Source organism: Prenolepis imparis, unplaced genomic scaffold (assembly GCF_030444845.1).
Source record: "Prenolepis imparis isolate NDT839.2.m4 unplaced genomic scaffold, iyPreImpa1.0 SCAF_3, whole genome shotgun sequence".
In the NCBI taxonomy this organism is placed as follows: Eukaryota; Metazoa; Arthropoda; class Insecta; order Hymenoptera; family Formicidae; genus Prenolepis; species Prenolepis imparis.
The window spans coordinates 20,986,783-21,012,678 of NW_028141161.1; the positions used below are offsets into that span (position 1 = coordinate 20,986,783).

The window sequence follows — 25,896 nt, forward strand, 5'->3', positions numbered from 1 at the left end:
CTCGTAGAAGTTTGGTGCTTTTACTGTAAAAATTTATGTGACCACGTATTTTGATGCTCGTAGAGTGTAAGAAGATTGCCTTTACCTTGTCTTTCCGATTGTTTAAAAAAGAATCGCGAACTGTGATTATATCAGCGAATATCGCTTTTCTCTTTACATCGTAATAATTTTACGAGATACTTTTCTAGATTATTGAAAAGAAATACAGGCGCAGTTCGTATTGTTATTAAAGTATATATATATATATATATATCTTTTATTAAAATATATATATAATTAAATACATAGTTCCTTTATTAAATATATTTATGTATAATTGCATAAATAATTTTAATAAAAATGTTAAAAATAATTCTACATTTTTGTAAAAAAAAATGTTAATTAGTTAATTAATTAATTAATTAATTGATAAATTACTGAATTAAGGAATTTGTTATATAATTTGTTATTATATAATTTGTTAAATTTTTATAATTTGTACATCAAAGTCTTTTTGCCAATTTAAAGATAAATCACGTGAATCTTTACAAAATTCCATCGTCATTATTTATTTAAGATATCACGTGATAATTTTGATCTCTTATCAATTGACGAGCACTACGATTATTTGTTGCTCTATTTTTTATTACGTATCTTGAAAAAAATTATACTTTTTTCCGAAATACTACGTTTGTCAGCCGAACAGTGTAGATGTTCTGTCAAATCTCTCTCTCTATATATAATAGTAAACATTTGCTTAAATTCTGAAAACTTATACATCGCAAAATATTTATAAAATCAATATCAATATAATATTGGAGAACGTTTGTCCCCGGCTCTCTTTCATTCGCTCCTAAAAATCGCGGATCTTATTACTTTTATCGACGTATTATATGGAGCGAAGACTCTCTTTTTCTCTCTCCTCTCACGTGGTTTTCCGCTCGTCCGAATCTTCCTAGCGTCACAATTAATCCCCAATAATCCGTCTAAGTTATGCTAATTGCAGACGGACAGCGTTGCAGATGTCGTCCAAAGTACGACATACATTGTATATGTTCTCGCGCACTGTGTCGATCATTCGACACGTTCACCTCCTCTGTTTTTCACTCTTTTCCATCGTCCCCGGGTCATCGTGTCACGTGTGTCATCGAGCCACAATGAAATTCAGCATAGAGTCCACCGCGTCCTACAACAGCATCCATCCTGCCTATCACTACACCGAGCAGTTCGCCAACAATGGTGAAACCTATCGGGAGGGCACCAGGTGGTATGGGATCTTCCTCGCGTTCCTGTCGGGCACCTTCTTCACCGTTAGCGCTGCTCTGGTCAAGGCGGTGCACAACGTGGACCCTATGGTCCTCCTGGCCATCCGCGCCCTGCTACAGATCCTGGCGATGGTCGTCGTAGCCTGCAACTCGTCCGGCGATCTCTTCGGCCCTTCCGGACAGAGGATACTCGTACATTTTCAGGTAAGGCCCTGCGCACAATAGAGAAAATATTAGGAATAAGAATTATTTTAAAATCATAAAATCGATAAAACTTTAATATACAATATACAAATACAAATTCGAATATAAAAGGCTCTTATTAGCTTATTAGTTATTTGATTTTTTAAATAAAAATTAATAAAAATTAATAAAAACTCATTTTAATAAAAATTATAATAATTAATGAAGCAAATGGAAACTAGACGTTGAAACTATTAGACAATTCGATGCTACTTCTTCGTGACTCGTGGAGATATTTCATTCTTCATCTTATCTGCAAACTCTACTTGCGTAATGATGTCTCAACCGCTCTAGTTTTATGAAAGGATCTATGTATATCGCTCTAACACACGGAACTATAGTTCACTCGCTTCTCTCTCTGTCACTCAACTGAGAGATTAAATATACAAAATAATTACTCGCTTATCCGCAGGCGCCCGGTATTTTATGACGCGTATCGTATTACTGCATTAAGCCGGAATTGATTGACATCGACGATAAACATTATTCATTCGTAACATCTGCGTCTACTGCACGCACTATAAAGTTCAAGTCGCGAAAAATGAAATCGAGGAGTACTTTTACATTAACACGAATAAACTGTAATAATAGCAATAGCGAAAAAATTAAAGATAATAATTTAGCAATAATAATAGCAGTAATAAACTGTTACTACACCAAAGCACATTAATAACGATTCATTAAAAAAATTATTCATAAAACGTAGAACGTATATAAGAGCTTTGCTTTACCTTCTCAACTATTTCGCTCGATTTATACCACTTGGTCCTGTTCACTTTGTCCTTCCAGGGCCTGGTAGGCGGTATGACTCTGTCATTATTGTACTACAGCTTCCGAGAATTACCCCTGGGAGATGCCACGACGATCATCTTCAGCTCGCCGGTGATCGTCATCGCGCTGTCCTTCCTCTTCCTGAAGGAGCCCTGCGGCGTTCTACGTATACTGGTGGTCTGCACGCTCTTTGCAGGCGTCGTCCTCGTCGCCAGACCGCCCTTCTTATTCCAGGTAATCGAGAACGAAGAGAAAATCCGGTCCCATTTGTTCCAAGTCCGATGGTAATGATTGAAAATCTCACTGAAAAAGTCTCTGATTGAAGGATTCGACTTCTCTTCCCTTTCAGATGCACCATGCCGAGAGCTACAATCTTATGGGATACCTGTGTGCCATCCTAGCGACCCTCTTCACGGCACTCAACATGGTTGTCATGAGGAAGTGCTCGGAGATACATTACTCCATCCTGGTGCTGAATCTGTCGTGTTGGTCGTTCGTCTCGGCCGTCTTCTTCTACTTCACGGTGTCTAATGATGAGTTTCACAAGCTACGGCTTCCGCACGACTGGTTCACCTGGGGCCAGATTATGCTGGTGGCGTTGACCGGTCTAACCGGCCAGATCCTTGTGACGAAAGCGCTGAAGATCGAGGGCGCGAGTAAGGTGTCGGTCACCAGATCGTTGGACATCATACTGGCATATTTGATCCAGGTATATCTCTTCGGCGAGAAGCCGACATCAGACAGTCTGATTGGCGCGATCCTCATCATCTTCTCCGTCATTTGTATGGGCTTCGAGAAGGAGATTTACGCCGTCTGCGACTTCATACCCTAGTTAACGGAACAATCGTTCGAGATCGATCGGAGATCTCGCGAGGAAGATTTAAAATCTCCAAAGAACAGTCTGATCTCGAGTTGTATAGGCGAATAGGCGAATCGCGATCTTCCGGCAAGATTCCATTTCCCCAGCTCTAACAATAAAAAATTGTAGAAATTTATATGATAACTTTATATTTACAAGCATTTAAAAATATTTTTAATAAATCCAGTTATCAATACAAGTAAGGAATTATTTTCTCTGTATTGAAATAGTTAAAATAAATAAAAAGTAATTAAAAATCTGAATTAATAACATATATAGATAGTAAAATTGTAAAAGCATATTATATATATTTGCTATTTTGACGAACAAAACTTGTATCAACAAATAATAAATTTCTGTTGTAATTTAGTTATAATTAATCTAAATTATAGGATAAATCAAAAATCAAAAACAGTTATCAAAAAACATTTAGTAACTTTTTTATTTTACAATATATTATAACATTATTATAACATTTTATATATATTTTTATTTTTGTATTTTCAACGTTAATTATTAACAGTTTGATTATTATATAGCAATATAAGAATGCAACTTTTTATACAAATAAAATGTAAAGATTTATTAGAGATGGTAGGTAAAAAAATTAAAAATGAAAATGAAGAATACGAATTCAAAAGAAAATAAATATAATATATTAAAATTAAAAAAATTTAATGTGCACATTTAAAAAAGCATTAGTAAATTACTTTTTAGTAATACAAATACTTTTTACTAATTAGTAAATTATTTTCTACTAATACAAATAGCCGCAAATTTAAGATTAATTGATAAACATTGATTTACCATAAATCCTGAATTTTGGAGAATTCCCGTATCACCGCAGTTAAATATACTAATTGCAGTATCAAGTTGATTTATTCTACAATAATTTTTGTATTTCTAATTCGGCCCGAGGCTCCCAAGAATATCGGGCAGGTACATGTGACCAGTATAGAGTACAATATTCGCTACACACATGCCACCCAAAACTGTTAATAAACACTTATTAATAAGTCTTATTAACAGTTTTGGGTGGCGTATATGTAGCGAATGTTGTACACGACTGGTCACATATGTACCTACCCGATATTTTTGGGAGCCTCGGGCCGAATTGGAAATACAAAATTATTGTAGAATAAATCAACGTGATACTGTAATTAGTATATTCAACAGCAGCGACACGGGAGTTCTTCAAAATTCAGGATTTCCACCAATGGCAAATCAATGTTTATCAATTAAGTTTTAAAATTGATACAGTTTCATATATGAGTTTTATATTTTCCAGCAAGTAACTTGCAAATTATATCAACCACATCATAAAAAAAACGGACTTCATCGTTTTTACCAACATCCGCAACATGGCATAGAATATGTAGAATATTTTTGCCCAGTAGAAAAAGTGTGTATCATTTTGATGATCCTCATCTTCCAAATTTGCGATAAATCGATTAATGTTGCATATTGCATATTTGTTTGCGCTTGATTTTACTTATAATATGATATAGCTATAACAAAATATTTTTTTATTTACATTATTAATTATATTATAATATAAATAATTATATTATTAATAATACAATTAATTGCATTATAATATAATTAATAATGTAAATAAAAAAATATTTTTTATTTTATATTATAAGTGAAACCAAGCGTAAACAAACACGCAATATGCAACATTAATCGATTTATCGCAAATTTGGAAGATGAGGATCATCAAAATAATACACTTTTTCTGCTGGGCAAAAATACCTTATATGTTTTACGCCATTCTGCGGATGTTGATTAAATCGATGAAGTCCGTTTTTATTATGATGTGATAAAGGTTGATATAATTTACAAGTTAATTGCTGGAAAATATAAAACTGAATTAAAACAATGGAATCCGTTTTTATTGTGATGGGATAAAGATTGATATAACTTGCAAGTTAATTGCTGGAAAATATAAAACTCATATATGAAACTGTAAGATATATCAATTTTTAAATTTAATTGATAAAGCTAAACATTGATTTACCATTGATGGAAATCCTGAATTTTGGAGAATTCCTGTGTCGCTGCTGTTAAATATACACTGACAGAATTTTCTCTTAGAATTTACCCTGAAAATCATGGTAATCGTGGGACAATATGGTATAGAAAGAATTTTATGAGAATTTCTCTGATTAATATTTATCACAATAAAAATAATAATATCTATCACTATAAAACGTAAAACATGTTTGATTAATTTTACTAAACTGCATAGTAATATATAATTGAAGCGGCAGGTATTTTGACCGAAAGATTCTTATAAAAATAATATATAATATTATATTATTTTCATTCTTTTCATGTGTATACATTATAATATAATTATAATATTTATAATATATTTCAATTTGATTCATTCGTGCGCGTTTATGTCGAATTATATTTTTTATCAAAAGACACATTAAAAAGACAATATTACATATAAATTTGTCGTAAAAAACACAATTTATGCATAGTTTAAAATTTTAAGTTAATTTATATATATATAAACAATAACGAGTTACATTTGTATGAAAATATATTATTTTCAAAGAAATTTAATTATAAATACACAAAAGTGCATTAAACAATGTAAAACTATTGTCTTAAATATCTTTCCCTATAATACGATTAAGATAATTCTGTTTAATATTAAACAAATCTTATTGGATTTATTAGATATTCTTTGTAACAAATAAAATAAATTAATAACATAATTAACATATTAAATGCAACAGAATATTTGATATTTCTAAAACTATATATATTCTTTATTTTTAACTATTCTATAGTAGATTTTAATCTTATTAAAGAAAATGAACATTTCCATATAGTTCTCTTTTAACAATAAATAAATATTGTATATTGTATTATGCTGTCTCTTACCGATAAGTTGTTCTTGTTTAAAATTTTCTTGAAGTGCATCCCGCATCGATTGTATAAATATGAGTATAAATAGGCCGAAGAGTTTCTTATCCTGTGCACTTTTAGAACATCTGCTATTAAACCTTCGCTGAGAAAGTTTCTTGTAAGTTTCTTGTATAATATATATGAGCTCAAAACTAATTATCATTTTTAAGTTGCATTCTTTAGCTTCTAGATTCGCGAATATAGTGTAATTTCTGATATCTATTACTACGTCGACCATTTTACTCGAAATAATATATTCATAACAAGCTTTACAATAATAGTAAGTGAAACAAAACACAAAGCAATAAAATAATAAATTATTAAAAGCAAAAGCAAAAATAAAACCATTAATTAATCAATTAAATCTTATACATTAAAATGCAAAAACAGCAATAAATTAAAATAAAGGAACGGTTTTAATAACATATATGTATTTTGTAATAATTAACAATGATATACATATATATTTACACTTAAATATCTATAGTCGTTAAACAGTTGTGGTCGTCGAATCATAATATTACCGAAAAAAGAGGAATTATTGTAATTGCGACCGAGTTGTTTTAAAATATTGTTTATGTAGTATGCTTTTTTTCTCTATTCTCTCGTAGACAAATCTATGTATAACAAATCACCGACGTGCACAAGAATGCCGTCTGACTACATAATTCTGAAATTATATGGATATTGACGTTTTCAGAACAAAAATTAAAAAATGCTTATTTCTCTTATTTGATGCGGCAAAATTGGATGATTTCTTAATCAAAGCAATTCACTCATTCTACTCTAACTCTAACTCGTCTGCGAAATTTTCTTCAATCCATTTCTCAAAGCTATTATAATATATATTATTATATTATCGTGTATTAAATGCGAGTATTTATTATATAGATTTATCATTTAGAGAGCGATTACGAGCATTTGTGATATACATAAATCGATAAATAAAAGTATATCACCATTTAGACAAACAAAAATTGTATCAAAATCTAAATAATAAATTTTTTCAATTACGATTTGGTTACAATAATCTCTTCTCTTAAAAATAAAAGATAGAACATTATCGAAAAACATTTATTGCAATAACTTTTTAAAAATATTACAACTTTTTATAGATATCTTTTTATTATTGTAATATTATAATATTAATTAATGATTTGATTATTATATACATAGCAATTAATAGAATACACATTCTTCATACAAACAAAATATAATATATATTTATCAAAGTAGGAAAGAGAGAAATTAGATTAGCTGAGAAATAAAAAATTAAAAATACAAATATAAAAAAATAAATATAATATATTAAATATAATGCACACATTTAAAGAAAACATTAGCAATATAAATAAAAAAATATTTTATCAGCAATATTGTTATAATTAAGATCAAACGCAAATGACATACTGTTTCCAGCATTAACCGATTGCAATTTTGAAAATTAATAAATGCGCGGATCACCTAACTGATACACCATTTCTGCCGGGCAAAAGTATCCTAAGAATTCTATGTCATCCGTTATAGCTTTATCGGCATTATATTTTTCAACTCCATCGTGAGATAAAGAGCATTTAGATTGACAAGTCAATTCCTAAAAAAAATATAAAGTTCATGTATGAATAAACTGTACAATATATTAATTTTAAAGCTTGATTGCTGAAGTTAAATATTGATGATACCATTGGTGGAACTCCTGAATACCGGACAGTTCCTGTTTTGTTACTATTAAATATGCTAATTGTTACTTCAGGCACGTTTACATCACAATAACGAGGTGAAAACTCATTAGATAATTCCTTAGATAATTGGAGTTTATGTGACCAGTTTTGTACATTTTTTACTATATATACACCACCCAAAACTATTAAAAAAAATACATACATTTTGTCTATTTAAAGTAAAATGCTTATGTTTAGTTATCCTTTTTTTATTTAGACTATAATGCTAAATTATCTTATTTATATTTATTTATTTTAACGAGGGAAATATAGAAAAGAGTGTTATACTCTGATTTTGATAATGAGTTTTGTGTAAAATATATGTAAATAAGAAACTAATTATATTGTTACTAATACTCTTTCGCACAACTAATGATAAATAACATTTGGAAGTTAACTCAATATATTTGATATTACGCGAATAGCTTTTACTTGTATAGCAATAATATATATTATTCCATTATCTTGATTGATTTTATGCATTACACTTTTCATTTCAATTGTTCTTCTAATATGTTTATATCGAATTACATTTACTTTCCAAATATTCAATCTTTTCTTTAAAAATTTCTTAAAAAATTCTTTTTAAAAAGTAATATTGTCAGTTATAAATAAACTTGTTTTAGACGAAACTATAATCTAGCATATCAAAATTTTGAAATTTAAATAAAAGTAATAATAATAAATATTAATGTACGTTAAAGAAGTGTGACATTTTGGAAAAGTCTAAGTAAATTATTTTAACACAGTAAACAATATCAACTATATATTATCTTACACTGTTTTCTAAATATTTTTTATATAGTTCATAATTGCGTTAATTTTAATTTTGATGAATCTTTTTAAAGGTAATCCCGGAGGTATTGTTTGAATTATTTTGAAAGCGCAAAAAGATATTTCTAATAATAATACATATATATTTTTCATTTTCAATTCTTCTCTACAGTCGAAATTCTTTTAAAGAAGGTAAATATTACAGTATATTTTTTTAAAGAAAATATACATTGGACTGTATGTTGTTTCTTACCGATATGTGGATCTTTTATATCAAACATTTTGTTAAGGGCATTCTGCATCGAATCTATAAATCCTGTGAAACAGAATCCAGGTATCAAATATACCTTATTTAAATGTCAAAATAACATCATTTGACGTGAAAATAATGTCATTGGACAAAAATGACGTGCGCTTGTTACCTAGGAAAGGATGCAATTCGTTCGAACGGTATTTCTGAGCACGCACTTCTAAAACAGGTCCAGTTAAACCTTCGCAAAGAAAGAAAGTTCCGTGTTTACTACAATGCAAGTCAGCGTCCATTATCTTTATCAAATTACATCTGTCCAGAACTGAGTTCGCAGATACTATATGACTTTTATTTTTGATTAACATTTCTTCCTTGGTTTTAGGCGAAAAAGACGTGTTTAAAATTAGCCGCTGTACATTATTAAAAAGTAAAATAAATGATCAAGACGGAGCAAAATATTAATTAATTTAAAATAAGAGCGAAAATAAAATAATCAATGAATTAAATTCATATTAAAAAATAAAAATAAATTTTAAAACGTTAATTAAATGAATTACATATATATATAAATTAAAAATAATAAATTAAAAGAACAGCTTTAACAATATATACATATTTTATTTTGCGCAAATTGATGATGATATATATGTACTTGGTCTGAATAATCACCACTTCCAAAAATGAACGAATCTCTACTATCACGATTGAGAAATTTTATAATCTCTTTGATGGGAAATTTTATTGGTTCCTTTATGGGATCTGTCCCTTTTGGATCTGTCCAGGCTGATTTATGACCGATTTCTATAAATGCTGTTTTGCCACATAATCCTGAAAATATTGATGCTTTCAGAACAAAAAATTAAAAGCTTAACAAATCTCTTACCTGGCGCGGCAAGATTGAATGGTTCCTGAGACAGGTCAGGACAAGTGACCCATTCAACGTTAACATCAAAAAAGCTACGTCTCAATCCATCTTCTAAAACTGTTATAATTTATATACGTTAAACGTTTTATGATTACATTTTAGAATAATGTTACGAATATAATTGTTACAGATTTACCATTAACAAGCATATGCGAATCAGGTGACATTAAGTTCGTCGTTCTAGTTACCCAGTTGTTTGAATTGGTGCTAGAGTCACTCGACTGCATAATGCAACAACTTATACAAATAACGTTTAGTAAACAATTTTACCTAAATCGAAAAACCGGTAAATAATTATATAATATAATTTTATAATATGGTACACACTATATCACAAACAAAATATTTATATCACAAAGCGGAAGAAACTGCACATGAAATTATCGTGTAGCGAAAAACTAATAATAATAATATTTTAATGTGTATATTATCTTAATTTTAATGAGCTATTAGAAATAAATCTACGCTTGTTTCAGAATTAGAGTAGTAATTCCAAATTGATTTTAGTTTCTTTACATGTTGATTATATTAAGAAAAATAGTTGACATCGATTATATTATCATATTCTTTTTTATTATAATTAAGAATAATTTATTATATCTAATTATTACACTAATAAAGCATGTATTTGTAAACTATAAATTGCAGTTTGATGAAAAACTTCTCCGAAAGTTTCTGTGATGTGTATATGGAAAACATATACGCTTCTCTTTTTGCATTAATTTATTTTTTCTTTAATATATTTACCTCCTTTTTTAAAAAGAATATATTTATTTATTTATTACCCAAAATACTATATAGATATTAACAACGTTAATAACGGTGTTCTAATGATTAATTTGAGGAATATAAGATTAATATATATATGTATATGTTTTTTGATAACAATAGAAATTACTCGGTATTTATTTTTAGTAGCTTAAAAAAATATCTCACCAACATATTAATACGAAAAAAAAGTATGAAACATATTTAAACGGATAATATTATATATACCACATACCGCGATGTATATAATGCAATCAAAACTTATTACTGCCACGAAACGAATGATGTTTTACACCCGACTACAGCTTATATTTCAACTCTGATATAAGCACAACAGAAAATATAGGTATTCTTCTTTAATTGCGCGAACGTTAATAATACGAAATATTCTGGCAAGGACGAGATTGTCCTTAAAGCAGATAACGGAAAGAAACAGTGTGAACAAATAAAAAAGCGGTCGTCTCGAAAAATAATTGTAAGTCAATATAATATATATTATTGTGGAATATTTTTTTGTAATAAAATTTGAATTTAAGAGCTTCAGTAATAAATCATATATATCTTAATCTTGATTTCTTAAATTAAAATATGTAATTCTTTATATAATTTTACTAAATTAATCTTAGAATTTTAAAAATATATCGATACTAATCAACATTACAAAAATAATTTTAATTTAAATTATAGTTTATAAAGATATTCAATATTAGATAGTGTGTTCTTCAGCTTTAAATTATATATTAATAAAAAAAAATTTTTTATATAAGTTTTACAGAAAAATGTTTTCTTTTTTTCAATATTAATAATATATATACACTATTTTAATTTTTTTCTTTAACATATGACTTTTTAATATAACAAATATTAATATCTTTATTGAGATAAATGTAGTTATTTGCAAAATTGCTCACTAAACCTATATTACATTAATTATACTGTATAAAAGAAAAAAATAGAATATTATTTTATTACATTTTCAATAATTCACACCAAAGAAATGTGTTGCAAATAAATAATAATACGATGAAGAGGTAGGAGTCACGTGCCGAAATATATGTATAAATAACGTACTTTATACTTATTATCTGCACAAGTATACCGCGCAATAAATGATGTATATTTTGCAACCTGCTTAAATTATAATTCTAATTAGGTTCCTTGTCAATACACAATCAAAGGGTTTTGCTTCTTCTAAGGTCGCGTGAGTAATAATAAATAATTAAACGAAATTATATATTAGCGAAATAGTTGACCGAAGACATAACAGAAATAAAAACGTAAACAAATATAAGACTGTATCGGTAATAACGGTAATAACTATTTATGTTGTCCGATCATAAATAAATTTTAAATTATATATATTTATACATTTTTTCTTGACCTGCGTTTTCTACGATTTTAGCAATATAAACGAATATGGAAGTATATCGTCTGAAGTCACAGTTTGAATTAAATTTGTAATATTCATTTGTATTTATAATATTATTATGATATTTTTTAAGTTTCAACGAACCTTTAAAAAGCTATATAATCTCTCTTTGCTATAAATCTCTCTTTGTTATATGCATTGGTTAGATTCTAATTGGATTGTGAATTCTATATGTGTAGGTATATTGCTTTTCATCGAAAATAAATCGTAAGATTAAAAAATTATTTATCAATTATTTAAATTACAATTTATGACATTATTCAATAATTAAATAGTGTGTATTCTCAAACTTCAAAATGCATTTTAAAAAGAAAAATTCATATAAGTTTTACAAATATATTATCTCTTTTACAATTTTCTTTAATAATTTCTTTGAGATAAATGTAGTTATTTATAAAATTTCTTACTGCAATTATTAGATAGTTGTATCGTATTAAAAAAATAATATGGAGCATTATTTAATATATTTTCAATAATTGCAAACATTGAAAATTGAGCAAAAACCGTGTCTTACCAATGTGTTGTAATGCAATAAAAAGTATAAGAGATTTATTATCTATTTACAAGCTAAAATATATGTAATATGTCCCATATAATACCGACAAAAATAATATTCCTCATACTTACTATTAAATAGCGCAATAGATGATAGATGTATAATTATGTGTGTGTAGCCTGTTTAAATTATATTATATACTTTTGATTATCTTGTAATGTGTGTACAACCAGGAGGATGTTTCTTCTTAGCTCGCGTGAGTATTAAATAACTGTACGAAGTACGCTGAAGAAAGCGCGAGCTTATCGGAAACATAACAGAAAAGTGGGAATGTAAATATAGGATTAAACCGATATTCACAAACCTATAAACCAATAACAAACCAATAACAAGCTAGTAACGAATATTATGTTGTTAGATCATAAATTAAATTTGAATTAGAATATTGTGCAAATTCAATTGTGTCATTCTTTTTAATGTTGCAAAGATATTTGGACAATTATTGATATTTCGACTATCAATATATACAACTAATTAATAATAGTATCAGTTATTCTAGTATAGGGTTTCTGTAAATATATATTTTTTTTATTTTCAAAAACTTTATTTAAGATAAATTTTTTAAAAATAAATTGTATAAATTTGTAATAAAATATATCATATTTTCACTGCAATTAGATGAGGCAGTTTGTTGGCTTATAAGTAAAGTTATTTGATAAAATCTGCTGCGACAATTTAATGATTAATCTTTTCCAAACTGCAATTTATTAGGAGGTTGATCGACGCGATAAAGAGTAGCTGCTACGTTAAAGTAGCCTTCATACTCAATAGTATCTGGCGTCGTATCAATGTGATAATGTCCACCTACTTTTGTCTCATCAGAGGCACTATGAAAATGCTGAACCCTGAGATCTAACTCCTAAAAAAATATTTTATTTCAGAATAAAGTAAAAACGCTTATAATTATTTAATATAAATTTGTAAATCAATTACTTCAAACACACACACGCATTTGAAGTTTATATTAATTATTATATTTATAAATGTATGATATATTTTTTCTCTTCTTATAGCACATATACATATTTCAGATTTAAAATTTTTCACATATGAAACACACAAGCGTGTGTACCTATATTATATAAATTTTTATATTTCCTCTTTATACTGAAATTTACTTACTGTCTCAGCGCTAACAAATGTACCAACAGCTATTAAAGGAGTTTCCATGTCGTAGAAACGTAACCAATTGTTAAGCTGTTTTTCAGTATTCAATGGAGTGTCCGAAAAATCTTGCATAATGTGTTGCTTCACTTTCCCATTTTTCATCACAAACATACCACCCAAGCCTAAATTTGTAGATGTTATAGATATTTAACAACTATTTGAGTGCTTATGCTTCACTTTATATTACAGTGGCATATGTAATTTGCGATAGACCTACCAACAAGTTTATCTTTATAATAATTCTCCAATGCTTTCTGCATACACGATATAAAGTCTAGCTTTCCGGTACGCTTTTTAGCACGTACTCTTATGACTTTTCCTGGGTTGCCTTCGCACACATATAGATTGGCCATTAACGAAAAAGTTGTTTCATCTTCATTGGCACCTATTCGCTCAAGTATGCATTCTCCATTGGACTTATTTACAAATGCATAATGCGTTCCATTCGCTACTCCGTTATCTATTGGTTGAACTTTATTATTTACCTGTATGTTTAGCTTCATAATAAGCTAAAATTGATATTTTATATAATATTAATATTTTCTGCTAGTCCTCGAATAAGAGATATTGGTAATTTAATTAAGATAATTTACTCATAATACACACTTCACAATTGCAATGTGTATGTGGCCACGGTCCAGCTCCTGCGCCAATGACAAGTGCATTATGATTGTAATTTAAGTGACGTAGTAACAATTTAATATCATAAAACTTGTCCTTCTGGGCAGTTGGTAGAAGGTATGCTGGTCCACCAACATCCAAAATAATTGGATTACCACACAAACCTAAAAAAGAATAATCTCTTAATTTCAAAAATTAAGAGTTAGAGATCAATCTCTGAATGCTTGTATTCTCTCTTTTTTAATACCTTCCCGGTAAAATCTGTAAGGGTTTCCATCAAAGTTAGGACAATCAACTATCTCAATACTGGCTTCCGCAAAATTGGTAGTCAATCCTTCTGCTAAGACTGTTACGCAATACAATAAAGATTACATTATTTCTAATAGCAATTTCCCACTGCACTTTTACACTGTCTCCAGAAGATTTTATAATTACCATTTATTAACTCGTCAAGAGGAGGTTGATATAATGGTTTTGTTGTAATATTTAATTCGGATGGATCCAGAGGTTTTATGTTTGAATCCATTTTGAAAACCAGCAAACTAGTACACAGTGATAGGATTTGGATCAGCGAATGGTACTGCGAAGAATTATATGTGTGTATCGAACTATATATTCAGTCACTGATAGTCTTATCTAATCACAAGATATGATTTTTTTCTCTCACAATACACACAATAACACTGATAAGATTTCTCAATTTTGTGAAAAACACAGAATTACATATATAGATATATAAATTATTACATATACTCTCTAAGTATACGATGAGATTATATTTAATATATATAAAATAAGAGTTTTATATATATAATAAAAGTCATTAAAAAAAGTTATTGCAGGAGAAACTAGTGTGTGTAAATATGTCATTTTTAATAAACGATAAACATTTTTAGATAAACAAAGTATCAATACACGAATTTTAAAAAATGTATTTTATTTATAGCAAAAAAATGTCTGTAAAAATTAAGTTCATAATAATGTAAATGTAAGATGTAAAATGTAAATTTTGCACGCTATGTTTATTGCGCAATATTATGTTACTACCAAGAAATGCTTGTTATAAAAATATTATCGAATGATATATTTCCTCGTGTATACACTATATATACAATATATACAGTTTGTTCCGAGATTAATTATCAGTACTAAAATAAATATTAAAAGTCATTCATATATAGAATTAAAGTAGAGCACATATAATATGCACAAATCATACATATATTACACGCACATATGTTCGAACAGCTGTTTCATTGACAGATTCCTAATTCAGACCATAATTTCTTTATTTCTTTCATAATGGTAAAGCTTTTTTAATTTTAATCACAATATTGTATTGTAAGCAGAATATGAAATTTTATCAAAAGTTGTACAAAGATATTTATCATTTAGGCTTAGCATTATCGTACATGACTAACTTGTTTACGCGATTAGAATTATGGACTAAAAATGTTTTCACGTGCAATGTGGCCTTCTTTTTTTTTTTTTTTTTTATTTGAGAAAAAAGAATAAGCCTTGGCTTCGCCATCTGGCCAATACATATAAACATTCTATGGCTGAAATCCCTATCAAAGGCCGGTATTCATAGTCCGTTCTTATTTCAAGACCGTCTTAAGTAATGTCTTAAGATGCAAATACGGCTCTATGATTGGTTAATCACATCTTAAGATTGTACTTAAGACAGTCTTAAATATAAGAACCGACTATGAATACCGGCCAAACTCACGGATTTATTTTCATGTTGGAAATAGTATGTCGATGTAAAAAGGCGCCAAATTCAAACTTGCATATATGATATACGGTCAAATGAAAGCAATGTGGCCTTTTAAGCCTCGTCTAGTACTGCTATCTGCATTTATTTTACAGGAATTACGTAGCAATCATTTGACCAAATTAATTGACACTGTCGATAAAATCACCAATTGATGCATATATACATTATATTCCTAACAATAAGTTGTAAATAAAGAAACCCATTTCCCCTACATATGGATTTAATTTGATTGTACATTTTATTAAATGCATCTTTTTATTTTAAATTTTAACATATAATTTTGGACATCAATATCAAAATGTTTTTGTGTAGAGAGAAATAAAAACAGAAAAATTTCTCGCGCGTAGCTGTAATTTTTTTCTTTCACACATGAATACAATTACATATGTATATATATCTAGGTATATATATAGAGGCTTGAAGCTCGTATATAAATGCAGTGTATTTACAGACCGTGATACGAGTGGTCATAATAAACGATATTAGAAGATCATATATGTGTATATGTGTGTGTGCGCATACAAATACATCTTAAGGCAACATTGTTCATCTCTCAACTGTTATCGATGTTGCATTCAATGGACCGTTCCATTTCCTTGCCAAATTCAGAGATGCGAACAATGTGCGAGAGGCTTTAGAAGGAATTTCTTATATCTTCTTTTCTTCGTGTGGCTGTGCAATTTGAAAAAAAGGAACAGGTAATGTTTTCTTTATATATACACTTAAAAATAAAAATAGGATCGAGAATTAAATATTAAATATTAAATATTTAAAATAATATATGGATTTGTTCGTTATCGCTGCACTGATGAATTAGTGCACACTAGTGCAATATAAATGAGACAAATATATTTTGTTTCACTCTAACTTAATGCAATAGTTCACCAGTGCAACAATAACGAACAAACACAATATTTTTTTCTTTACGGAGGAGAAAAGATAAGAGTCTTTTTATTTTAAGCTTGTTTTATAGATAATTTAGATTTTTTTGTGACGCAAAATTAAGGCAGAAATTTACTTATAATTTTATATGCCACATTTTAATGTATATGTGTGTCCCCTGATAGTGTATTTTGTACATGTGTGTTTTATTTTTTTAAATGTTTTTTATATTACACTATGACAGAATTATAAATAAAATTTTGTACTGATAGTCCAAAGGGCAAATTTTGATTTTTAAATAAATTTTGTAATCAAGACTTAAATTATAATTCTGTTGAATAAAGTTTGCTTGAAAAATATCACAATCATTTAGCTGCTCAAAATTATTTTATTTATTACATTTATTTCCCGAAAAATTCTTCTTTTTCATTCGCTTTGTAATTCGAAAACTAATTCGGCATATTATCTTTTAATTTTTCACAGCAAACATTGAATCATAATGTCAGAAACAAAAAATATAATTTTTTTGTATGCAAAATATGTCAAAATAAATTAATTTTCTTTTTTTACATCAATATAGTAGATTGATAAAAAAAAAGAATATCAAAGAATGTCTCTTTTTCGATTCGCAGATTAATAAATAGCTATATAATAAAAAAAAATGAATCGATCAATCGTCATAAGATCCATTCTCGCTTGAAAATATAGGGCACACGTAAATTGAGTTATTACTAACAATGAAAGATAACGGGAGGGGAAAAAAAATCGATATAATCAAACGTGAACGAAATAACATGTACAGCGAGAATTAAGTTATTTCGAAGCACAATTTCTCGCTTCCGATGTCGATAATTATTTACTTCCGATGACAATAATTGCTACAAAATTGCTAGAAATAAAAGACAAGAATTAAAAAAAAAGAATCATGCCCAAAGTCATCCGTCGTTCGAGACGGATTATACAAGCACTTTCGGGAACCTCTGCTCGAAGCTGCCGCAAAATTATGCGCAGAATTAAGCGTTTACAAGCCAATATCTGTACGCAATCGGACCTCGGGGTGGTTCACGTCGTGGCGCCGCTCTCGGGGTTGCAGACGCGCGCGCCGAAGGGGGATCACACCCCGAAGGGGAGGGACGGATCCGTCGCCGCGTGTCGGCGTTCAGTATGCGGTCGCGCATTCCACGCGGGAACACCTGTTTGCTCCGGCGGCGACGGCTGCATCGGCTCGCGTGCTACGCGGTCGCGCTCGGTTCGCGGGGGATAGAGAGAGAAAGAGAGAGCAAGGGAGATAGGAAAGAGAAGGGAGAGATCTAATTTCTTCGAGCTCCAAAGAAAAAGCACTTGACGCAATCGCCTCCAAAAGTAAATAGTTTCAGTAAATGAAGCACTCGTTTTAGAAAGGGCTACACACATTCGAAAAAAGAAAATAGTTCTTCTTTTTTCTTCTTAATGTAAACATAACGTTGTTGTTGAAAGGTATCTATTTCAGCCCTTGACGCAGGGGACATCGAGGAGCAGGGATAAAATAACATGGTAATCGAGATTGCGTATATATATGCAATATCGTAATTAACGCTACTTTTTTATGATTTTTCTGTATGTTTTTTTTTTTTTCGTGAGAAATATAAGGATTTTGGAATCGTATCTCCTTTCTGAAACGATTGATTCACAAATATACTTGATTTGATTAACTTATTTATTTATTTTTTTTTTTAATAATCCACGCATTTGCAAGATTTAGTATTGAATTGACAATTAAGTCCAATTAATTTATTTAATAAGTTTCATCGTGTGCTAACTATAACAGTAGTACGAGTTGATTGATTCTGTTTTACAAAATTACAAAATAATAAAATACAACCGAGCATTATAATTATAATTGAGAAAAATGATGTTTTCGCGAAATCCTCTCGTAAAATTTTCGAAGCGATAAAAATTCAATGTTTTATTAATAATATTAAAATGACAAGCAAAGCGACGAATATCTAATTCATCTATCTATTGATATTAAATCTTTCCGCAAAATATTCGAATATATTTCGTTAGTGATATATTCTAAGCGATTAGATAAGTGATATAAGTCATATAAGTCCTTTCTCTGAAAAATCGAGTTTTCTGGCTCAAGTGCTTTCTCTCTGGGGCCAGAGGTACAGAATAGGGAAAGGAGGAGAGATACAGGTAGAAGTGGGCGATAAACAGAAAGATAAACAGAAAGAGGACAAAGTACTCGAGACTTCGACCACGTGCCCCTCGTTCTCCTCGATTGTACACGCGTAAGAGCAATTTTCTTTATTAAGATGTGCGCGAGATGTTCCTTCTAACGTATCTATCATGGAGGCTGACCTCGGCGAAAGTGCCCCCCATCCCCTTTTTGGATGTCACCCTTGCACGATGCACTTCGGCCCACCGGTGGATATGTCGCGTGAAAATTCAATTAATTAACTCTCAAACTATTGAGTAATTTCTCAAAAAGTTCGCTTATCTGAATTATGTCGCTTATAAAATTATTGCTTCGTTCATATTGCTTTAATGACGAACATGTGCCATTGCTGAAGAAAAAAAATTAAAGAATAAGGACAACTTGACATAGAAAAACTACAAATAGAACTAAAATAATAATAGTGTCAAGAATAAAAATTTTAGAAAAAGCTAGATATTTTTGGATAATTTTTAGATGTTAACTTTTAAAAATATATACGAAGTAGAAAGAGGGAGCAATAAATAATTTTCGATACAAATATACTTATAGTAAAAGTCTGTTATTAGCTTGTTATTAGTCTCGACTTATTTGGAAATAATATTTTCAAAGTTTCCAACTTGATACAATTTTTCATGTCTCGTTTCTCATAACATTTTATCTTAAGATACGCGGAGTTTTTACGGGCGTTGGACTATTATCGAAATTTGATGTATTACACCAGTGGGTCGTCAATCGGTGTTAATCCCGGTTAATGGATGAATACTTTCTATGATATGATCATGACGATACCAATTAATCTTATAATCTCTTTATGTGTAACACGAAAGCAGTAGAGTTCTGTTAATGGTGACCCCTCGATGCATCAATATTTAATATTTTGTTGACACTTTAATGCATGTTTTATATATGAAGTGCAACATATTCTCTTCATTTAGATGTCATCATTAGTCGAATTCGCGTCGCATTTAATACCTCATCATTCCCTTCTTTGGAGAATAATAATAAAATACATAATAAATAATATAGCAGCATAATGATATATAGATAAGAAAAATTATAGAATGATATATAATATAGTATAAAATAATGACACTAAATATACATAATATGTATTATGAAATTTATGTAGAACAGTATTTGTATACTCATCTATATTATATATATTCGACGAATCTTTTCATGTTCTGAATAATTATCACGTTGCAACACAGAGAATCCATCATGCTTTGCACGCTCTCTGTTTCGAGTAACATTTATTATAACTTAGTTTGCGGCGCGTTCGCAAACCGACAAGTTTGATTGTTGGAAAAATCGGGACTCCCCTTTTGTTTTCGAGAGGAGAGCTTTGCCATCTCGTTGCAATCGCGACCGCGGAAGTTTGTGAAAGGAGCAGCGACTTCATTCGCTTTAACACGTGCTATTAAGAGCGTTGTTACTACGAGACGAGGGTCCTTTCAAAGACGCTCGCGTTAAAGTCGCTTAACTAACCGTACTTAACTAGGTTTCCGTATCCGAGAGGCAGATTGGATAAATAATTTAGCACATGTATATATAAAAGACTTATATAATATTCAATTTTAAGAGAACTTTTGCTTTGACAGATATTTCGGATCTAAGAAAAAAATCATTAAAATTTGTCGCGAAATATTTAGCTTTTCTTTGCAAAAAACACACGGAAATATTTGTGCCCTAATTTTCTTTATAGCTATGTTTTACGGGATGACCAGTGTTAGTTGATCGCAATTATCGACTGTAACTACTTCTCTCGATGAAGCGGAGAAGCCGAAGGGAAGACGGATGCTGCAAGCATCATCTCCTCCTTCGGGATCATAATTGGATTTCGGTTCGCTGCCTCCCGGTATACACGTGGCGAGACATAAATGCGTAGTAATTTATGCCTCGTCCGTCGTTGTCCGACTCGCTAAAACATTAGAGAGGGACGTGTCCTGAACCAGACACAACTCATTGTCAGTTGCATAGAGTCAGCTGGAATCACATTCACACGCACATAACTGTGGTCTAGGAACTCTAGCCTAATTAACGGCGAGTTTCGAGACGAACTCGCACTATACTTGTTCCATTAATTACGTTCCGTAGCTTACTTTTCGAAGAGTCATTATTTATCATTATTTTACATCATTCGTATTCTTCTCTTTGTGCATTTTTGTATAAATTTATCTATACGTTATATCAATGATATTTTTATGTAACAACATATAACAGAACGCGATATAATTCGATTGGTGAATAGATTTTTTGGACCAATTAAAAAGAAACAGATTTATAATTAACTTCGAAAATGTTTAAGTATTTTTTGCTGATTAACAGAATTTCGGAGGAAAGATAATTTGAAGAAAAGCAATCACTTTCGATTTGACACGCCGTACGATTTGGGGGAGCAAATGTCGTCTTAATTACCGGATAATTTCTACTCAATCGCTAATTAGCCTCGAGCAAATCTTCCTCCCTCGTAGACACGCTCGACCTTGCCGTTATTTTTGTTATCGATATTATGACGTCGTTATCATTTGCGAGGCTGGAGTCTGCGAAGGCTGGCGGAGCGGAAGTGATAACGTCAGAACCATTCGATCGTTCGCGAGAACTACCGGCAGCAGTGCTGGCTATCGATAAAACCGACGTAGCGGCATGAATGTCAACAAGTCGCGCGGACGCGACCGGAAGCATCTGTCCCTTCTGCGTTTGATCGCCGTCGATCTACCGATGAGAGAAGAATAGCCCCGAGATAAGATTAACTTGCGGGATATGTCGCGGAGATTGCGAATCACTATATACGCGCAAATTCCTTCTTCGTCGATCTCTCCCCCTCGCGAGAAATGTCGTGAAAATTATATATATTAATTAATTATATAATTATTTAAATAGCATACTTTCCAGAGATCTTTTCAAGTTTGAATTAACTCTCTCTCTCTTCGCCTTTAATAAAGTTTCGAATCCGCGCGTTTGATTATACTTTGTGATATTTATCGAAGACTCGAGATCTCGCATGATGCTAATTTTTATTATTAAGGAAGATTTCTTTCTCCCTCGGTGGATGAAGATTCATCGATTATTCCTGGCATGTTAATTTCTCGCCTGACAGACTTTGGACAAAGGGGAAGATTATATACTGTCGTGAGAAAATCATTTTTCTTGCGGGCTCCATTTAACAGATCAAGACGTTGCTATCCCTCCAAAAAACGCGTTTAATATTCCGAGTTGTAAAATATATATGTAAATTAGATCGTAACAAGTGATCGATTGACACGAACAGCTGATGCATATTCTTTGGAAAACAAGATTTACGACAGAATGTGCTTTTAGTCGAGCACGGCGTTTGTATTTATGATCGTTTAAGGCTCCTGGCTCCTTTCCGACCATGTCGAAATCGTGACGTCAGAGGCGTCACAATCCAATATGGCCGCGGTGAGCACCCAGGAGCCTTAAACGTGATATTCATAAAAGTTTCACTTCTTTCCGAAAGTCCCAACTCTATTATGGATGTTTCTCGCGCGTTACTTGAGAAAGACCTCAGCTGCTTGACATAATCTTATCGACGTGTATATCCAATACTTTGAAACTAGAACAACCAACCATCATCACTTCGTATCGTGAACATAGATGGAAGAAATTATGATATATGTTTCGAAGAAAGCAATTTCTTTTATCTCTCATAAGCTCCACAAATGATTAATTGTATCAAGTCGAATATATGAATGTGTAGGCTTTCTATAATTTTTTGCTAAAATATCGAATTTTTTAATTTTGTAAAGTTGAAATATTTTTAGTCAAAATAATTTATAAATTTCAATTCTGATTTATTATTTTTTTAGGCTGTCGCAATTGATCATTTCGCTATAGATAGATTTTTTTGTAGTCAAATGAATATAAAACATGAAATATTAATTTACGATATTGAATTCAACGCAAATTCCGCTTCGTTTATTATCTATGTCTGTCGGTTCCGATTGTTCGATAAATTTCGTCACTCGAAAGCCACGAATCCAATCAGTAACTGAACCCTAACATTCGATCTTAGCACGTGTAGTTTCGATACTGCCGATGGGTCAATTGACCGAGCAATTAATTAATTGATACGCGCCAATGAACTTCGCTTTATGTGTGTGCAACATTTGGTAGAGGGTTCTTGCCAGTATGCCAAATCGAATAAAGTTCTCTGATATAATAGACCATTGTACATTTAATTCGTACGATATGTATCACAATTAAATTAGATTTATTACGACGAATAATTATAATGTAAAAATAAGAATAATTTTCAATATTTCAAACGATAATCGCGTCCAAACTTAACAATGCCTAAAAATTATGTTTAATTTATGTGTATATATCTTATAATTAATTGACGAGTAAATATGAATATATCAATATATTTAAAATTTAAAGACTTATAATATAATAATAATTGATAAACTGTTCTTAATTTTAATTTACGATAATATTTAATTATCTCTTGTGAGTATTGAAATGGAAATAGTGATAAAAATAAATTCAACGACTGTAAAGATAATCTGAATAAATTTCGAAGACTAAAAGTTGGATGAATAATTTCAACAAAAATTCTTATCAACATTTTGCTCTTACGGGAATAAGTTGTAAAAAATTTTTGTCTACCACGGAAAATGCGTTAGATAGAATTCTGCTTTCAAGCCTCGCCGACTTTCTATCATGACATTAGATTCAAGAGCCACTTAGATACACTCAACAACAAGTAACAGGCGAGCCGTCGTGAAGCACAGAAATACTTTTCTGTGGATTCCTTTAACGGAAATGGACTCTTAGTAAATGGACTCTGCCTCTTATTTTCATTCGAAATTTCTCAAAATTTCTCCGCGCAAAAGATCCACTCTAAATTAAACCACTAAAAATTTCATTACGGCAAACTTAGATCAACTTAGAACAATATTTTTCGCTGTGAACAAAAAATTAAAATTAAAAATTGCCCTCTCTTTGTAATTTAAAATATCTTCCGCGCTTTTCTCAGTGGATATTTGATTTGTATTCTTTGTTTCGTCCCAACATCCGCCATTAAAATCGTAAAAGTAGAGATTTTTAGCACGCAGGGTTTTACTCACGAGCTAGCTTTTTATTTCGAGGACGCTTGACATAGTTGCGATTGATCAACTTGATCTCTGCGTTACATTTTAAATGAAGACTCGCAACAAGCTTGAGCACAACATTGGATCGGAATAAAATAGTCCAAACATTCCCTCCCAAAAAGAAAAAAAAAAATAGAGCATTCGCGTCGCTCGCATCGACGTCACCGAAAACTGGAAAGGGGGTTAACGATGGATGCGACCCAAAAAAAGGCGTCCATCGAAGCCTGTATATCCGTCCGCGCGCGAAAGTGCCCCGAAAGTGATTGGCCGCTTTGATCGTCGGCGCGTTCGCGCTGACGATTGCAGGCGTCGCTCGCATTATTTTGTAGCGGTCGCCATTGAGAGAGATATTTTTTTACGGTGCGGCCATCCCCTTGCCCCCTTCCGTACCACGCGCACCTTTATGTCGCGGCTGAATGGACAGGACGAGCAACGACGACTGCCGTCTCCTCTATGAGATAATAGGCTCGCGAGGCCGTGTCCGTGCCATTCAGGCCCCGGATTCCGACCGCCGGATTGAATCAGGATCGAGAGAGCGAGATCGAGAAGCGAGAGGCGAGGGCGGACATCGCCGCTGCGGCCCGCAGTCATGCTCACCATACACAACGAGTGAGTATGCGAAACACCGCGTTTCCGGAAACGAACGTCTACACGTAGTCGTTTCCCGGGGGAGAAGCGGGGTTGATGATCGGACACCCCTTGTCACGATGAAAGGCGGGTTTACGCGGCTCGATGACCCGAAAGCAACTCGGTAGTCCTTTGTACATATAGTCTCTTCAGGGTACCAACGAGAGACTTTCGATTCACCGAACGTGTGGTTCGCGATTTAATAAAGATTTATTGAACACGAGAGATTGTGATAGAGCGAAGTAGTATGGAAACGATCGTGTATATCCCGCCTTTCTCCCGATCTGATCTCTGATCGACATCTCCGACGCGATGTCGAGCAGATGCCTCTGCTCTTCGGTCGCCAGCCTCCGCCGCAACTTTCTGGCGGACCCTTCGGAGCTTCTCGCCGGCTTCTACCGGGCTTGCTAATGGCTGCACGTTAATTCGCTGTGTGTCGAGAGTGAGTATGTCTCGCGTTTCAGAAGCATCTGAGAAACTGCATTATGCATGTTGCAACGGATGTTGTGTCGTCTCAATCGCGACACAAACGCTACACGCTTTTAGGCTACGATGTATCATATTAAATCAACTTCTGTCTACTCTCTTCTTATCCGTCAAAAAAGGGAGAAGGAGAAAGTTAGAGAGAGAGAGAGAGAGAGAGAGAGAGAATTTTTGCAGTCAAAAATAAAGAAAAAGAATTTCAGAAAAAAGTGCCGGCGAATATATAATGAAATCTTATTCTTCATTTGATTGTATACTTCAATTAAAATACAATTTAAAAGTCGATTGTAAAGGTATTTAATATAGAAAAAAAATTGACAATGATTAAAAAGACGATCATCGAGAGGGAATCTAAAATTACGTAAGAAACTCATCTGATGAAAGATATTCTAGGCCTAAGGGGACCTATTCTATTACACCGCAGCTTTATACCCCGTGGCTTTGTATCGCAAACAACTGGAGCTCTCGCATGAACTTCCATTTTACAATCGCAATCGGGGTACAAACTGCACGCTATTAAACCCCAGGTATTGCACGCAAATACGTTGTTCGCGATC

The 25,896-nt window shown here is 31.4% G+C and overlaps 4 protein-coding genes across 20 annotated transcripts in view; 2 read left to right on the plus strand and 2 right to left on the minus strand.

The window, feature by feature from the left end:
* Positions 1–837: 837 nt before the first annotated feature.
* On the plus strand, positions 838–3,405 carry LOC145934150 (solute carrier family 35 member G1). The gene is made up of 3 exons (XM_083034481.1): positions 838–1,448; positions 2,277–2,492; positions 2,608–3,405. The coding sequence occupies exons 1-3, from the start codon at positions 1,002–1,004 to the stop codon at positions 3,088–3,090; spliced, it is 1,146 nt and encodes a 381-aa protein (XP_082890607.1). The 5' UTR covers positions 838–1,001; the 3' UTR covers positions 3,091–3,405.
* Positions 3,406–7,270: 3,865 nt separating this feature from the next.
* On the minus strand, positions 7,271–12,937 carry LOC145934154 (beta-keto L-gulonate decarboxylase-like). Its single transcript, XM_083034486.1, has 8 exons — positions 12,537–12,937; positions 9,849–9,982; positions 9,671–9,769; positions 9,440–9,615; positions 8,960–9,197; positions 8,791–8,853; positions 7,725–7,906; positions 7,271–7,636 (listed from the first exon to the last, which is right to left on the minus strand). The coding sequence occupies exons 2-8, from the start codon at positions 9,937–9,939 to the stop codon at positions 7,487–7,489; spliced, it is 999 nt and encodes a 332-aa protein (XP_082890612.1). The 5' UTR covers positions 9,940–9,982; positions 12,537–12,937; the 3' UTR covers positions 7,271–7,486.
* Positions 12,938–13,046: 109 nt separating this feature from the next.
* Positions 13,047–25,896, minus strand: part of LOC145934153 (beta-keto L-gulonate decarboxylase) — a 36,584-nt gene continuing 23,734 nt past the window's right edge. Inside the window, exons 1-7 of one of the 2 annotated variants that reach the window (XM_083034485.1) lie at positions 15,488–15,504; positions 14,689–14,833; positions 14,501–14,599; positions 14,239–14,417; positions 13,850–14,141; positions 13,588–13,754; positions 13,047–13,324 (exon numbers count right to left, since the gene is read on the minus strand). In XM_083034485.1, the coding sequence (XP_082890611.1) occupies positions 13,148–13,324; positions 13,588–13,754; positions 13,850–14,141; positions 14,239–14,417; positions 14,501–14,599; positions 14,689–14,779 (1,005 nt within the window). In that variant the 5' untranslated portion in view covers positions 14,780–14,833; positions 15,488–15,504 and the 3' untranslated portion in view covers positions 13,047–13,147. Of the gene's footprint in view, positions 13,325–13,587; positions 13,755–13,849; positions 14,142–14,238; positions 14,418–14,500; positions 14,600–14,688; positions 14,834–15,487; positions 15,505–25,896 lie in introns of those variants that run through there. The other variant, XM_083034484.1, reaches the window with a different exon arrangement.
* LOC145934141 (uncharacterized) overlaps positions 16,575–25,896 on the plus strand; it is a 37,742-nt gene continuing 28,420 nt past the window's right edge. Inside the window, exons 1-4 of one of the 16 annotated variants that reach the window (XM_083034457.1) lie at positions 18,088–18,274; positions 18,389–18,445; positions 19,038–19,185; positions 24,559–24,838. In XM_083034457.1, coding sequence (XP_082890583.1) covers positions 24,819–24,838 — 20 coding nt within the window. In that variant the 5' untranslated portion in view covers positions 18,088–18,274; positions 18,389–18,445; positions 19,038–19,185; positions 24,559–24,818. Of the gene's footprint in view, positions 16,729–18,087; positions 19,186–24,558; positions 24,839–24,885; positions 25,299–25,896 lie in introns of those variants that run through there. The other 15 variants (XM_083034458.1, XM_083034454.1, XM_083034455.1 and 12 more) reach the window with 15 other exon arrangements.